We start from the raw sequence: 17,131 nt of genomic DNA on the forward strand, positions 1-17,131 counted from the left end.
AAGAAGGCAGCAGATCATCATTCAAAGGCAAAGCTCTTATGTAATGCAGTAATTCATAATGGTTAAGTAGTGTTATAGCACAACTATATCGTATTAATTGGTCAAAAGCAGCTAGAAAGTAGATTTTGATCTCTTTAAATTGACGACGACACCATAGTTACCTGCAAATGCAAAAGAAATGTCTCCACTACACTTTTGCGACAGACTGGATTATTGAAGCGTCAGATAAACCACCTCATGAAAGTGTAAAAAAGATTTTGGCAATATTTGAAAGTGTTTCTGAATAATTGGCATTTCCATGACAGGTTTTTTGAGATATTTAGGTTTTGTTGCAAATCTGGAGGCGATGAAGATGCGACTAGTTTCTCTGTCAATCTGCACCACATGCATATTTACATTATTAGAATCAAATAATTTAAAGATAATCCAAGTTTTTCATTATGTCCCACAAGCATGTATCAGAACTCAGGGCTCCTCTCAGCCCAGCAGCGGAGAGATAAACGACTCAGTCGCTTTTAAGCAGTGCAGTCACACGTCTCGGATCTGCAACACTATTTAGAATTTAATCACTTCGACAGTCAAATGTAATGGCTGGTAAGTGCATCATCAGCAACATGCAACAATTGGCAACATATAGCGGACTTTTTTTCATTGGAGAGTTGGTATTCAAGGAGACTTCTCTTCCCAGAAAAGGGACACTAATGTAAACAGTTGCCAATGCACTCTCATCACCTCTGCTTTATATGTCAGACTTATTTAAAGTAGAGCTATTTCCTGGAAACATTATTCAAAAAGAAAAATAAATGCTCATGCCAGTGTGGCAATGATATTGATTCATCTGCAAACCAAATCGAATAGATTTACTCTCCCACGTACATGCATGTACATTTATCCTGGCTCTATAAATGCACTCACTTACACTTCTGAAGCAGAATTGGTTCTTGTCACGTTTCCAAATGAAACCATGCAGCGTTGCTTTGTAGCATATGAATAGCTGGGAAAGCTAATCAGCAATGGGGAAAGTCATTAACGTCCCTGTGAGCTCTCTTCTCAGGAATGACTTTAATGTACAAACTGTTCAATCAATGCATTATGTGAAACTCAAATTGCTGCTCTGATCGTCCAACGGCTCAGCTACCACAAACTAATGAAAACATTAGCATACCAACTGCAGATAGGGTCTCATCAGTTTTCAAATCTCAATTACAGACTTCCACGCCCGCATCATTGATGGACTATGAATAATTTACTTGTAGTTGGAGTGATTTGCTTTGTTTTTTCAACTAATGTGTAAAACAACCTAAATGTTTCTCCAGTGTGCATATCCAGTGTGCTGATAATGACAAACAGAGGTGTATTAAATTCAGAGTGCAACTTTAATTAGGCTTTAGTAGGGAAGTTAATGCACATTAAGTGTAATCCAGAAGACATTCTGGCTCATAACGATGTGGCAAAATAACAACCAATTATTAGTTCCATAAGATATTTTGTTTTGTGTATATAGCTGCAGCTAATAAGGTTTAAGACTTCAGTCGGAAAAATGTATGGAATGCTGGGAAAAATAGATGGCGTGTGCACCTTGAATAGTGTGACATTATGCATGTGTAAAACATTATTTTGATTTTACCTGTATCACCCACGATGACCCCATGTTGTATGTAAATAAAAAGTTGAAGAAAAAAAGAAGAAGAAGAAAAAAAGAAAAGAGCTTGCACCAGGTTTTACAATTTGGGAAATAATGCTCTGCTATACCACAATGAACGGTATATTTAATTGTGTCATTATTTTGACCAAAGTGGAGCTGTTTGATCGTATTACACATCAGCACCTTCAACAGAAGCCAAACAAAGCCTTTCCACACAAGCATCTCCTACCAGCTGCAGAGCACGGTGGCGGAGAGCTTATTATTGAGGCCAAAACTCCTTAACAACAGTTACTTGAAGTTACTTCTGCTAAAAGTGGTTTTACAAGTTACTGAATTATGAGAAGTAGTTTTGTTCACACACTAATTCTGCATTTTGGCTAGTTTTAGGTACAAAAAGAATAACTGATTAATATGTCATGTGTTGTTCATTAGAGGTCATATTTCCCTAAATTCCTGGTACTTGATGATGTGTGCACCGATCGTACCTGTGTTCAGAATGATGGATGGAGAGGATGACTCCGGAGTTGAGATGCTCCTGTTTGAGGGTTGCCAGCACAGTAAACTCATTCTTGCCTCTAAGCTTCTGGAACATTTGCTCCGAGACGTCAGCGGACGCCTTCACTTCTCTGGAGGATCCTAGAACGAGGACAGGAATGAGGACAGGAATATTTAAAAAGACTCATCTTTCAATGGAAAGATTGTGTTTTTAGCTCTAAAAATATAAAGACAGAAAATTCAGACAACTATTTATACAGACTTTAATGTCTAACCCCTTTTCAGTCTAAAACAATGTTTACATGGAATATTGATGAGGCAAACTGTAGCAGCAGCGAACGGCGCAGTCAGAAGAACATTTATAAAAGTTATAGCTAAAGACATCTGGACATTTTGGACATGTGGCACCAAATCTCTGTCCCATGAATGGACTACTGAAGATTCCCTGTGGAACAGTGATGCAGTCTGGAAGTTTCTTGCAGTTTATCTAATTTCTTGGTCTCCAGGTGTCTTTTTTTGTCATCAGAGATGTCGTCTCTCTTTTGAAGGCTTTTCCGTGAGTTTAAGGTCACTGATGGATGGATGGAGGGTTTCCCTTTCACATCATTGTTTGCTCATGGGTGTGATTTTCTGCACATTCATAGCGATGACAGACACTTTTTGACACTTTCTAAAATGTTTAACCCAAATACCAATCCAAGGTACTTATTTCATCATTCCTTTGAAATGCTCAGCATTTCCAGTGACAGCAAAGCAAAGCTGCTCGACGTCATTATTTAAAAAAAAAAAAAAACTGAAAAAAGGACATGTTGCATTCCTAAAGGGAATAATCTTTAAGAATGCAACATCTCCTTTTTATCTTCGGTAATAATTTTTGGAAACACTTCTCTGATCTGTCTTTTTTTGTATGACAGGATGAGGTGGCACCTTCATCTGGCAGCGAGGGGATGGTGAAGAGAAATTCACTTAAAGTTGCCAAAAGGTTTTCTGGATTAGACATCATAACGAATTGCTTACCTGAACTTTAACTGGTCAGGAAAACTGTTCAAAATGTGTTTTTACTTTTTCTTAAAAACAGTTTTTGTTTAATTAAAAGGGCTCAATTAAGTATAACTTTAAAGTGCAGTGTTACTTTTGTCCTATTCCACTTTCACAATGTCCATTCTATGTAAATGTTGTCATTAAACAAAACTGTTTTATCTTGATTTATTCAAAATTGCTTTATTAGGATCTAGGTGTGCACCATATCAGGCAAGAAGATGTTTTAGTTCCTCTGGCCTGTTAGTCAGAGCCTGGATGAATCAGACCTTTTCCAGTACATGCTCAATCACTTTGTTGTTGATTCATAGTCTGTCTGCCCTCAAAGTGTGAGAAGGTACTCAACCCTGCTGGACCGGAAGCCTCTCACGAGCAGTCCCATTTTTCAAACACTCTGACCCTGTCGCTGCGGTAACCCTCAGGTCTTTCCACGGGCCGATTTCAAGTGTTCCTTACATGTTAACAACTATCATGTTATTGCAAGGCAAGTTTATTTGTATAGCACAATTCAACACAAGGTAATTCAAAGTGCTTTACATCAACCTTAAAAGCGGCAAGACACAATTAAACAGTAAATACCAAATAAAATGAAATAAAATTAGGTAAAATAATAAAAAGCGCAATTTGTTAAAAAGTAACGGCAGTAGAATACAGCAGGTACACATCTCATTCTTACAATGGCAAGAATTACGTTTCTATACGGTCAAAACTTACAAAGAGCGGGTCAAATACAGTATTGCAAGATAAACATTTGAATTGTTTGTGATTTATTTGCAGTTGTAATGTTTTAGATAAGCGGTGTGTATTATTGGCTATCACAAAAAACACTTCAAATGAACCAACATTGCATCTTGGTTCAGTATAAAACCGGACGCATGAAGCTGAGGACTTTGGGGGAAGAAGTAAAAAGGATTTTTTTTATATATACATATATATTTAAATATAGGCCTATATATTATTTTTTTTTGTTTTTACAGGTTGTGAGTCGTTGTTCCTGTTCCAGCAGTGTGCCCCCTTCCTCCCCTCCAAAAGACCTCAATGCTACTTTAATGGAAGCATCAATAAATTATGACATTTCTCAGAAGCAATCACATCAAAGAGCTCACTTCCAGCGATGGGTTGCATGCAAGATGCCCTGGCACGCTTAAGCACTCCAGGAAGTTAGCATGGCAGCTTTTCCTCCGTGTATTAGCAACACTTCCAGCTGATGGGTGCAGCCAATTAACCCAATATAATGTGAAGCGGTGAGCTGCACATATGAAAATAGATAACTCAGAATAGCAAATGCTTATATTAAACATAATAAGAAGAATCATCAAATAAGGAAAATGCTTTCAATCTGTTGTCATACTGTCAGAGTGCACTTAAGTGTACTAGCATTAGCTTTTTGTGATATATGCTTTTATTCCCATGGGGGACTTATTTTTCATTTCCCTCTAAAACAAAAATGCTTTCTAAATGTGTCCCTGGTGTACAGAGATGACTTCATACATTTTTCATCGGTTGTGTCATTGGTTGAGATGGGACAGATGGTTCAATGGCTGCAACAGGGGTTCTGACGAGCGATAATCTGCTGCAATCAACAGATCCTGCTTCCAATTCAAATCCAAATGGCACTGCTGGAAATAATCTCAAAAATGAATGTCATTTTTAAGGTAAAGCTACAGCAAGCGTTCTTTACTGTAATTTTGCTTTACCGTACATTCTTTATGCAACGCATGGGCATATAGTCATTGAATAGTCAATGAACTTTTTTAAGGGTAAAAATAGCCCCTTATGGATTTGAAAAGCTTTTGACAATAGTCACTGTTTAATTTATTACCATATGGGTTGAACAAAGAGTACCCTGACATCCCAATCAGTAGCAAAATGAGCACAGTGGGAGCAGATGTCAGGGCAGGGATCATACTGGGAAGTGTTTGATGATGGAGGGGGATGGTGAGCTCCAAGGAAGCTTTACCACTGGACTGCTCCACATTTCAGCAGGAATGAGCCGTTGACTTCTGAGCTGATGACCTTCATGGCCAGTCGTTGCACTTTAAGGACAACGGGGCTCTTTCAAAAGCCACTTAAAGGTATTAGAAGGCCATAGATCCCCTGTGATTTCACTGGGACGATTAGGATGGTTTACAAAGCGTTGCCAGTGTTACACAATCTCAACATTCAAGATAACTACAGCAGTAATATCTGCTTTCCTCAAAACATACAAGAAAGAACCGTAGATAAGCCTGTGCTGTCATGAGCCGGCAAGCTTTTCTTCGCGCCAAATCAATGTGGCCCCCTGCTGAGGCCTTTGGTCGATTATCTATTGGCAGGCACCTGGATGGGGCAAACACCTGCTCCTTACGACCCCTCAGATATGAGGTACTAACAAAAAGTAGCTGGAAAATGGATGATATCGTGCACTGAATCCCAATCAGTGTAATAACACGGCTCTTCTCATCTATTTTATTTGTGTACAACTTGAGCGGGCCAGTTGATTGTGAGAAAAGAGTGTTTTTGAGATATGAGGAGCTTTATTGGCGGATCTGAGATGTCCAAGAGCCCCAGGCTCGAAAGCTTTCCCAGGAAACACAGATTTGAGAGACAGCATAATGTTATTTCCTGGGTATGGTGCGCTGTTGTACTCAGGCAACGGGTTCATCAGCTTCATGGCTTATCTTAAAGTGTCTAATGGTACTAGTTTGTCTGAGCTGGGATATGCCCCTTCCTGCCCCCAACACTTAGGCACACACACACTCACATACACACTTCTATCACTGAATCCTCGTAGAAATGTATTGAGTCACTCACACATTCAGTATTTAGAGCAGATGCCCCGTAGCACAGCTCAGTTTGAAACTTCAGAAACATCCAGCTTTACCACAAGTACTTTCTCATGTACTTCCTCCCATCTAACTTAGAGTGTTACACTATGAATTCCCAGTTTACTAGAGTTGGCTCTGAAGGACAGGTAGAGGTATATGTTTGTGCACATTACATGGTTGTTTTTTTAAATGAGTACGTCCCAGAGGAAACAGCCGAAAGGCAGATGAAGAGATTGCAACCTTTGTATGTGAATAATGAGGACTTTCATGCTCTGGACTGAAGTGGATTCCCTGAGCAAAAAAACACCTTATATATGTATTTCCTATAATACCTACCTAATAAATAATCTCTATGCTGGCGGGAAGTGAGGGGACAAAGAGAACCACCAAAACTACAGAGCCAAGAGCGGTCTGATGAAATTAGGAATGATGGAAAGTAATGCAACCATACAACAGGATTTTTGGGAGTTTTTTTAAGCAAAATTTTCTCATGATGCATGTTTTCTATTTAAAACATAACTAAGGTTATTAAAGTGGAAATACTTTATTTTCAGGATTTAGAGCAAATGGTTATGGCTTGGTGGGGATACATCTCTTTCCAGAGGGATAATAATAAACTCTTTGCCAGACGCAAACTGCAACCCATCCGAACAACTCAACAGCAGTGGGCACGTGCACATCGACAAACAGGTCGATGCACATTCGCCCCAAAGCTGAAACATGTAAATACACTAAATACGGGGGTATTTTTTGACTTACTCACAAATCCAAACAAACATCGAGTCAACACAAAGAGAGAAGTGGGTGGAGAAAATGAAGTAAGCTGCCAGAGGGGAAAATATTACCACAGACACATTCAAAAATCAGCCAAGGAACATTGGTCATCCCAGGTCTAGGAACGTGTTCTGGTCCCAGTCAGAATTATTGGCACCCAGAATTCAAATAAATAAATAAATTCACATAAACATGTACGCTATGTTGATGATTAGGCGTGAACATGCATGGATGTTTGTCTTGCTCGCGTGGCCCTGTTAAGGTCCAGGAACCCGTCCAGGTGGTACCCTGCTCTCGCCTGATAACAGGTGAATGAGCTCCAGGGGGATGCAGGGCCAGCAACCAAAGCAAGGAACCGCCCTCTCCCTGGTCATGTCCTCCAGCTCTTTTGAGGATACATAAGCCATAAACCTAATCTCTCCAGGGCGTCCTGGGTCTGCCAAAAACACCTCCCCAGGGAGCTGTCCAACGGCATCTTGATCAGAATCCTGAACCATCTCAATTGGCTCCTTTTGATGTCGAAGAGATGAAACTCTAATCTGGTGCTGCCTCTCACCCAATCTCTGAGGGAGAGTCCAGCAACCCTGCAGAGGAAATTAATTTCAACCCGTTTTGTATCAGCAATCTCACTCTTTCAGTCACAACCCGCAATTCATGAGCGTATTAGGAACATAGATTGACTAATAAACAGAGAGGCGTCCTTTTGGCTCAGCTCTCTCTTCTCCACAGCAGACCACCACAGGGTCTGCAAATACTGCAGACGCTGCACTGCTGAGCACCAAGCATCAGGGCAGAAAATCAGATCTGAGACCATGTTTTTCCGTCAGAAAGAGGTGGAATGCCCCCTCTGGGTTCTGGGATGAGGTTTCCCTGAGGAAAGTGGGGGTTCAAGTACCTTGTAGGAGTAGGAGCCAACAACAACAGAACAAAAAGCAAACAAATGTAAAACTCTGAAGACACTTCTAGGAGGGGGGAGATAATAAACTCAATGGGTGACAATGTCTCTGGTTCATGTTGTCCAATAAGAAAATCCCAAAACATCTTTATGCACCACCATGAAAAAAGGTCTGCAAAAACATTCCCAGATAAGCCACATTCATTCCAAACACGGTGTAGAATAATAGTATAACATGGTACTGGTGGTTTCGTCCTGTGGAGCTGCTCTGCTGTTTCTGTTAGTGGAGGAGGCACTGAATGTACTAAAGGAACGATTCAATCTTTTTTTATCTTCTTATTCTTTTCTTTTTGTTCTCTCTCTTCTTTCTGATTTTCCAGGAGGCTTAGTGAAGGACGAGGTTGTTACTGACGTCAAAGATTATTAAGGTCATATCGTGCTCCTTGATGGATAATTGAGTACTGAGATGAATACCTGGCTCCGATGTTTTCCTATTGAAACATGAAGATGTATAAAACACAAAATGTTGGTATTTGACATATTTGTGTTAGTTTAATCTATTCCTGAACATAAAATTACATATTTGGAGATAGTGCAGTGATTCATTGAATTTAGATGATTAAATCTGAAGATTAATGAGATTAGTCAGAAAACTAAGTTTATATCAAAGGTCTGGGGTCTACCAACACAAGGACGACTTAAAGTACACTCTAATAAACACAAATGACGGCTGGAAAAGGAAAACATGGACAGTTTAAAATGAGCCCCAGATCTAAATCTTAATGAATCATTTTGGAGAGAGATAGGAAAATGTGTACTTCATATTTAAAAGAGGGTAGAAATGGTTAAAGACTGGCAAGAACTAGCAACAGACATGTGCAAGAAGAGTCCAGATGGCTGCAAGAGATGCTCGAGGCAGCTGTGGCTGCTGGAGGTTGTGAAATCAGATATCAGTGAAAAAAATGCTTTCAAAATCCATTTTGTTTTATTTTTTTAAAATGTACTTTATGAAAGACAAGTTGTTATTGTTGTTCAATGATTCTATAAATCCTATTAAAACATGTAAATTCTACAAAATGTGTGAACGTCTATTCATTTCTGAAGATATTTTAAACACCGCAATTAAAATGCACGGGTGTCACTCTCCAGTCTTGTGGAACATAAACTAAACGGAGACAAGGGCACCTCCAGGACTGCTTTGGCCAGCAATTTCTCCCCAATTCTCCGATCGCCTCCTCAGTGACCGCCTGTCTGACATTCACACGTACGCAGCGCTAATGACAGCCTTCCAGCCACCCAACTGTATAACTGCCCTGAGGGGGATAGAAATGTCTTTAGCTCCATGGCCACTCCTGTGTGGACCGTAGGCTCAGGTCTGCCTCAGAGAGCAGCCAGCAAATGGCTCTGACCACGGGGAGTTGGGGATAATGTCAGTCATAATACTGGAGAGATTGGGTAACTTTTTGTCAAATGCAACAGAATAAAGTGATATTTCTGTATATATATATCATAGTGAGTACAAAAAAAATGCATATTTTTCAGGTTATGTTCTTATTCACCTTCAAAAAACGTTCACATGCATCCATGTATACTGAAACACTTATAGGACATTGTTTGGTCTCAAGTGCTGCAAAGAAATCCCATATCAAAGATGAGAGGGAAATCAAAACTGTCAATATTTATTCCAAACAATTAATCAGCTGAGGGTAAACTTTCAACTATTCTTTAATCGGAATTAGTCATTTTATTATGGATATCGTTACACCTTCCCTGTAATGTGTCTCAGGAAGGGAGCAACCTGGAAGTAAAAAGTCCAACTTATAAACCCGACTGATTTGTGGAGCTCAGACTTTAACACCCTCATGTTAGCTTGTAATGCTTCAGATCCCTTTAAGAATTGCTCTCCTTGCAGAAAGTCTTACTCCAATAACAGCTACGCTGGTCCACAGTGGAAAACAACAAAGTTAAAGACGGTAAATGCTTTTTTAAATGTTCTCATGTCTATGTTTTGCATCGTGTGAAAATGTCACACCTCTTCAAAAATGTCTGAAACCACATTGTAAGTGTAACTTGCTCTATCTTGCAGTACATTAGGCCATAACATTCATACTTTTTATTCTATATGGAGTTCTCCTCCAGTCTTTATCACACTTAAACCTCCCCACTGCTGCCATTACCCTGTCCTGTTTGGCAGTGATGAGGTGATGCTCACTGTTTGGTACCTCCACATACTACAGCTGATGGTTATAGTTCAATAGGTCAAATCTTTGTCCAGCTGAGGTAAAAGATGTTGCTTTTTTACGGCCCGACATTTTATTCAGGCAGTTTTTGATAAATTCCCAGGAGCTTGTTACGTGTCTTTGGGTGACAAAAGTATTTAATCTGGTCACCCCACTATAAAGAACTCTGGACCTTATTCGTGTTAACCATTTTCTCCTTTCTTAGCAACACTATACATCTCTAGATTACCTAGTCTTGCGTCTGCAATTGAACATCTGAAAAAGTTGGAACTGTATGACAAAAAGACCAATAAAAAACAAGTTAAAGATGTAGTTCTCATTCATTTTAGTTGTTTGTATTCTCCATCTCGTTAATTGGTCTCAGTTTGTGACCGTGGGTGAGAGTAGGAACAAACCAGTAAGCTCTTGCCTTATTAGCTCAACTCCCTCTACACCACCGTAGAACGGTACCGAGTCTGTGCCTCTGCAGAGACCACACCCATCCACTTGTAGATCCACTCCTTCCTCACAAAACCCCTGCTTGAGACAGCACCTCAGTCATGGCCTCAACTCGTCCTTCTACTGCATAAGCTTAGACAATTCAACAAACGTTAGCACATAGTGGGAAGGAGTCTAAGTCGGACACCCATCCCTCTGATGGAACAGCACTGCATCTAGAACCATCATTCATCACCAGCTAATGTGCTACGGGACAAAGTCAGATGCATAAATGTCGCTAAAAGGCTTCAATGTCAATGTCCTGCAGTTGCACCGAGATCTTTGGACTCAGAGGCATGTTGGATGTGCTGTCATAACCATGCACGTGGAAACATACTGTTTGGTGTGTTCAGACGAAATAAGTACTATTAAGATTTATTATGGAAAGAAATAACATCTTCTACTCTGAACCATAGAGAGGAAAGACATCCAGACTGTTATACTCAATAAGTATGTAAACTGGGTTCTTTAATAGTATGGATTTCTATCAGCACCCTTGACAAAGGTCATTTACTCTTATTAATGCATTCATGTAAAGACGAACATTTAGATTTTATATCCACCTAACATTCCTTTTAAGAGGACATTTTATTCTCAAAATCTCCATACAGCTTTCAAGAAATCATTACAAAACACCATTCTGCATACATTATTAATGCATGACTGAAGCAGAAGAATGTACTTTATGGGTGGAAAAAAAAACAACAACAACAAAGTCATTGTATTGTTGTACACTTTAAAGTTATGTTTAAAGGGCAAATGGGACAAAAAAACATCTGAAACGCTTCTCTTTCCTGAAACGCTTAATTTGCTAAAAGCCAGGAAGCCTTTTAAGTGTTGTGAGAAGGAAAAGCAACATTAGAAAATCCTCCATCTGAGTGAGAATGTAATACGGCACTAAAAAGAAAAAAAAAAACATGTATATTAATAACTGAAACGAATGAGACAAAATAGCTTGGGGTCATAAAAGTCTAAATAAATGTAAAAATCACTGCATTTTGTTTCCCAATTCAGCCCAACTTTTTTCTTATTTTTGGTTGTATGAAGTTCTTTTACTTCATGATGGATGTTGTTGTGCTTTTAGATGCTGAGAAAAATGAATAGTTTTCTTCTGCAGGTTTGTGCTTCGACATCTCGTCTTATTTACTTTTATTTAACATGCTTTTTCGTGATAGTTTTGCCGAAACTACCGAAGCTGCATTCCTGCGTATAAGCTTGAATATGGACTCAACAGTTAAAGAGCTAAACTATCCTGCGACCATTAACAACCATCCAGAGCATTCGTGTATTTTGGAAGCACATCCGTGGTATGCAGTAAACCACCTTCCACATACATTGTGTGACTGCCATGTGTGTGTTCCCCTTTTATTTACACTGATCCAGAACAAAAGCAGTGACGGCTGTATTTCTATGAGTCTCTCCTATCCCTGTTGCACTTAACTGTTGCTGCAGTCAGAGGCATTATTACCACAACAAACACAGAAACATTTCACTAGCGGAGCAAAAACACGCTTTGGAGACGGACGAAATTCACATCCACACACACGCAAATGTAATTACAGGGGAGTCCTGTGCTGACAGCTGACAACTGGGAGCTGAAAGGCTGCGTCTAAATTGTGCTGTTTGCACTTTGAATGAGTTGGATCTGCACAGACCAATCGGGTGGAGAGGTTCTGTGTGAGTGTGCAGGGGGGGAAGGGAGTGCTCCTGGGTGTGGTCCTTTTTCTTTTCCTTTTTTTTTTGTTTATACAGAGCAATGTCTGGACGTCTAGATGCTGAAAACAGTGGGGGAAGTGCTAATGATGTGATAATTTTGAGGCGAGGCTGTGTATCACCTGGCACCAGGACATTAGAGGAGCATAGCCTGGGGGGGGATTCTCTATATATATTATGCCCCTCCCTGAGTTCCACCTCCTGTAATGCCATGCAATGTAGCACTGACAGCTACCTTCAAAAGCATCGGCAGGGGTGTGCTAAACAGCAACCCCCCTCCACCACCCCTGGCTGCTCCCTGCTTTCCTCTTTCTTGCTCAGGCATACAAAAACACATACTCCGGCAGATGGAAATTCAAAGATACTGCAAATAGCAGCGTGCACACAGGCCGTGCACATTTCCCAGACTGTGTGTGTTGCACTCCTCGCCAGCTACTTCTCTCTCGGCTCTCGGCTCCTTCTTGCCTCCACCCAGCATCCAAAGATAACAGCCTTCCCTTCAGGCGGACAGGCGGGCAGGAAGTGGAGGGGACAGTCATGGGGAGCTGTGCCTGCTATATAATGAGTGTCGGAATTTCAGTGTGGCCCAGCCAGCCGGCCAAGGATCCATACATGAGGTATCAACGCAGTCTATCAAACAGCTAGCAGACAGGGCTCTCCTTTCTCTCCCTCTTTCTTTCACTCCCTCGCCCATTTCTACATATCTCCACAATATGCCTCTCCCTGTCTGCTCTTGATAACAAACAAGTGAGGGCCAGGTCTGCTGTGCCGGTGCGGCTCTGCCTGCCTCCCCCTCACCAAACATCACTGACTTAACATAGACATCCCAGATGAAGGATGGAGGTGAGCGCTGCCATAAATAACGCACCGCCTCCTTCGCCCAGGCAACTGAATGTACTTAGCAAAGGAAATGCAGAAAAATAAGAGCGCAATGACAGAGATGTGCCAGCCGAGAACAGCCGCTCTTTTCATTTTCTGACAAAAAGCAGTATAGGAGCTTCTCCGTGTTTCTGTCTTTGTCTATCTCGCTCTTTATCTTTTTTCCTAACTCTTTCCTGTAATCTCTTCCTTTGCCTTCGCTACCTGTCTACTGTAGGTAGAGCGTCTTTGAGTGTTGTCTACACAGAGGACATCAAATGGTCTGCATTCACAAAGATGCTGAAGCTGCAGAAGTGCTGCTGTCTCTGCAGCTGTACAGGGAGATTAGAAGATATCATCCAAGAGGCCAGGAAGATAAGAAACGTCGACACATGACTGTGGTGTTTCGCTGGCTTGAAACAACGGTCCCACTTTGGAAAACTGTGCGATCCTTGCGAAGATTTGTATGCTATCGCAGCTGTAGTTTCACAACTGATCTGGTAGCTAAAAGTAGTTTCCTCCGTTGCAACCGTTGGCTGGGTTGTAGCAGACTTCTCCATCTCTGAGACGGAGCTGTCGACCGTCTCATTTGGATGTAATGAGTATCAATTGTGGAGATGCAACGCTGGCAAATAACAATAATGTAAACTAATGCATATATGTCCAGCCTGACTGCACTTTTGACATCTCCATCTTGCACAGATCCATTACTAAATACTATCGATTGCACATTTAGCCAACACAAAGCCTTCCAACCGAAAACAAAGACATCTGACTCACTCTGTCCTTCATATCCTGGGAGTTGAAACTGTTCAGGACATTTGTTTAGAAGATCACTCGTGGGAATATTCAAACGTGGAGCTCATCCAGTATCCAAACTCACATACTGTACGTCTTCATTAACACCTAATCTGTTGAAGTTTACATGGTACAGTTATCTTCATACAACTGTATCATCCCTCCCCCCCTTTTTCATGGCTAAATGTCACTTATTCTTCAGGTATGTGGAAGGCCTGGAAAGTGTTCCCTGTTACAGTGGGAAACTGAAAATCTTGCTACTGACAGTATATTGTAAAATGGAGAGAAAGAAGGATATAAAGTAATTAAGGAAACAGCATATTAGATGATCTAACACCTCAGATAAATCACTGTTCTCGTCAGCGGTACGTGATACTTAAGGTTTCCTGCAAGAAAGAAAGTCGTGCAAGATGTGAAAACAGCACTGAAAAAGGGGTGACACTTCTCATAAAAGAATCCGAGTGTCCACGTGGAAGCTTGTCTCCCTGTGGACACTTTTTCAATTTTCGTCTTCACACAGAAATACAGTGGATGTGTGTTTCAGTACCTTGGAAGTGGAAAGCTCTAGACTCGCTGTGGAAACCCTGGACCTGAGTAACTCCATCAAAGCCCTCTCCGGGCATTAGTTCATCAAACACGTTGATACGCAGGGCAGGGTCCACCCCAAAACCTACAACTTGTATACAAACACAAGACATTAGTATTGTTGTTATTGCTGAAGTGGAAACTTGAGATGCTATTAAGACAATAATAACAATCCTGCTAGTGTCTCTGGATCTCTTTTATTTTGGCACTGTGTACAAAATGGATGGTCAATTACATCTTCAGTAAAGCTTGAAAACATATACAAGATAACAGAAAAGAAATCACTACAATATATCATCTTCAAGGCTGGATCATGTAAAATACTGTCTTGATAGAACCAGAACCAGTTGTGTGTCCTACCTGAGGCGGTGCAAAATATGCAGAGGACCAGAAATAGCTGTAGTAATTCCATGGTGAGTCTATTAAAAGAAATTAGTCCATGTTTTATCCACTTCAGAGAGACAGTGTTGTTAAGTCACAAGAGAATGACGTGTCACCGTCGCGCATGAGGTAATTACAAATCCCAAATGCTCAGCGGAGGCATCGTCGCAACTTTCGATGCCCAACGATGCAAAAAAAAGAGAGAGGACAATATAAAAAAAGAATAAGGAAAAAGAAAATCCAGAGGAGGGAGGAAGACTGAGAGAATTCAAATGTTACTCCACGTATTGCGAGACATGCTCCATCAGCAGCGTCCGCGGCACAGGTGGATGACAGAGGACGCACAATGCGAGCTGCCCTGCCTCTCCACACTCTCCAGCTCCAGACTCTGCTCAGCAGCGGAGTGAGAGGAGGAGGAAGCCTGGATTATGGTTCTGCGTTAAATCGACGCAGAGCCTACGCCGTAGGGTACGTAGCGACGCGCACCGTACGGTTCTTGCACATACGACGTAGGCTCTGCGTCGGTGTAACGCGGAACCATAAATCAGCCTTGAAACAGGAGGAGACGCGCTGGAGAGCCGCTCCGCCGGGAGGAGAAGCGCAGCAACGCCCCCTTGTGGTCAACAACGAGAACACACGACTCCAGCACGGGCCGCTACGAGCTGCAGGCACTTCTGAATACAGAGCTGACATCAGGAACAAATTGCAATTTCGCAATCGGAATATATTTCCATAATTTACACATAATTATAAAAAAAGAACAGCGAGTGAGGTTGTCACTAAATAGTGACGGTTTTTTACACTGCCAATTCCCATACCTGTCAAGTTTTGGATTTAAAGGGGACCTATTATGGCATCTAATAGTATTAGACTAATACCTATTTTAAACAGGCCTTGAATGTCTTAAAAACAAGCTTTTGAGCTTCTTCTCGCCCTCTGTGGGGTTGCTGGTGGCCTGGGTTCCGGGTTCTTCTTTGTCGGCCTCTGGTCTCGCGGGTGGCGGGTCGGCGGGGTGGCGGGGTTGCCCCCCCCCCCCCTCCCCCACTATAGATACACTTCAGGTGGAGCTTTGATAGGATTATTACACACACACACACACACACACACACACACACACACACACACTCAAACCCACACACATACATACACATAGCCACATACACATAGCCACATAGACATATACACAAACACACTCACGCATACACACACATATATATATATATATATATATATATATATATATATATATACACATACACACACATAGCCACACATATACATACATACACACACACATAGCCACATAGACATGTACACACAAACACACACTCACGCATACACACACACACACACATATATATATATATATATATATATATATATATATATATATATATATATATATATATATATATATATTCATACATGCACACATAAACACACATAGCCACACAAATACATACTGTACACACACACTTAGCCACACATACATATAAACGCTCACACACACACACACACACACACACAAACATATACACACACACACATACACACACACACACACACACACACAAACACACACACACATAGCCACATAGACATGTACATACACACGCACGTATACATACACATACACATACACACACACATAGTGATATACATACACGCATACACACACATAGACACACACTGGCTTGTTCACCTGCATGCTTGCTCTGTAGTTTTTGGGGGTTAGTTAGTCGCGGTTGCTTAGCTTAGACTGTGATCGGATCTCAGATTTTTGTTGCAGATTTCCAGTGCGCGACGTGTGCCTCCGTGCCCCCCCCCCCCAAAAAAAAAAAAACCAACTCACTGGGTTTGTATGTGTATATATATGTATGTGTATGCGTATGTTATTACTAAATGTAGTAATAATGCACATATATATGCCTTAGGTTTTTACCGGCATGGTATCAACCATTAATCTGTGTGCAAACAAGGTGATTGTTTTTTCTAAATAAATTAGAAATTCAGCCTCTAAACCATGTCTTTATCTTCCCATTCTCTAACCTCATTATCTATGTGGGATTCTGAGTGGGCGGGGAGGCTATGATACTGAGGCACTGTGCTGATTGGCTGCCTGAATGACACGATACACCGCTACAAAAATATGGTGGAAGCTCCGGCCGGCGGAGTTATCATGTCCTAACTGCTAACCGCTGCGCAGCGCGACGCGGTGCGCCGTTTTGAGCTGAACATTTGTCGGACGCCCTGCGTCTATTTTCTTCCTGTCGCTCGCGTTGAAAGCCGGTTGAAAGCACTGTAGGAAACAGTCACGGATGAGGAACGGCTGATCCAGTTAGTTGAAATGAGAAGTTATCTCTATGATACCTCCTCATTTCACTACAAAAACCTCAATAAAATGGCAGCTGGCTGGAGGGAGATG

General features: G+C 41.2%; 1 protein-coding gene across 1 annotated transcript in view; it reads right to left on the reverse strand.

Moving 5' to 3' along the window:
- Nucleotides 1-15,078, reverse strand: part of nell2a (neural EGFL like 2a) — a 119,377-nt gene extending 104,299 nt beyond the window's left edge. The window contains exons 1-3 of the mRNA XM_061721080.1: nucleotides 14,686-15,078; nucleotides 14,288-14,416; nucleotides 2,131-2,281 (exon numbers count right to left, since the gene is read on the reverse strand). Of these exons, the coding sequence (XP_061577064.1) occupies nucleotides 2,131-2,281; nucleotides 14,288-14,416; nucleotides 14,686-14,737 (332 nt within the window). The 5' untranslated portion in view covers nucleotides 14,738-15,078. The remainder of the gene's footprint in view (nucleotides 1-2,130; nucleotides 2,282-14,287; nucleotides 14,417-14,685) is intronic.
- Between the last annotated feature and the right edge of the window lie 2,053 nt (nucleotides 15,079-17,131).

Source organism: Cololabis saira, chromosome 5, assembly GCF_033807715.1.
Source record: "Cololabis saira isolate AMF1-May2022 chromosome 5, fColSai1.1, whole genome shotgun sequence".
NCBI classification, from domain to species: Eukaryota; Metazoa; Chordata; class Actinopteri; order Beloniformes; family Belonidae; genus Cololabis; species Cololabis saira.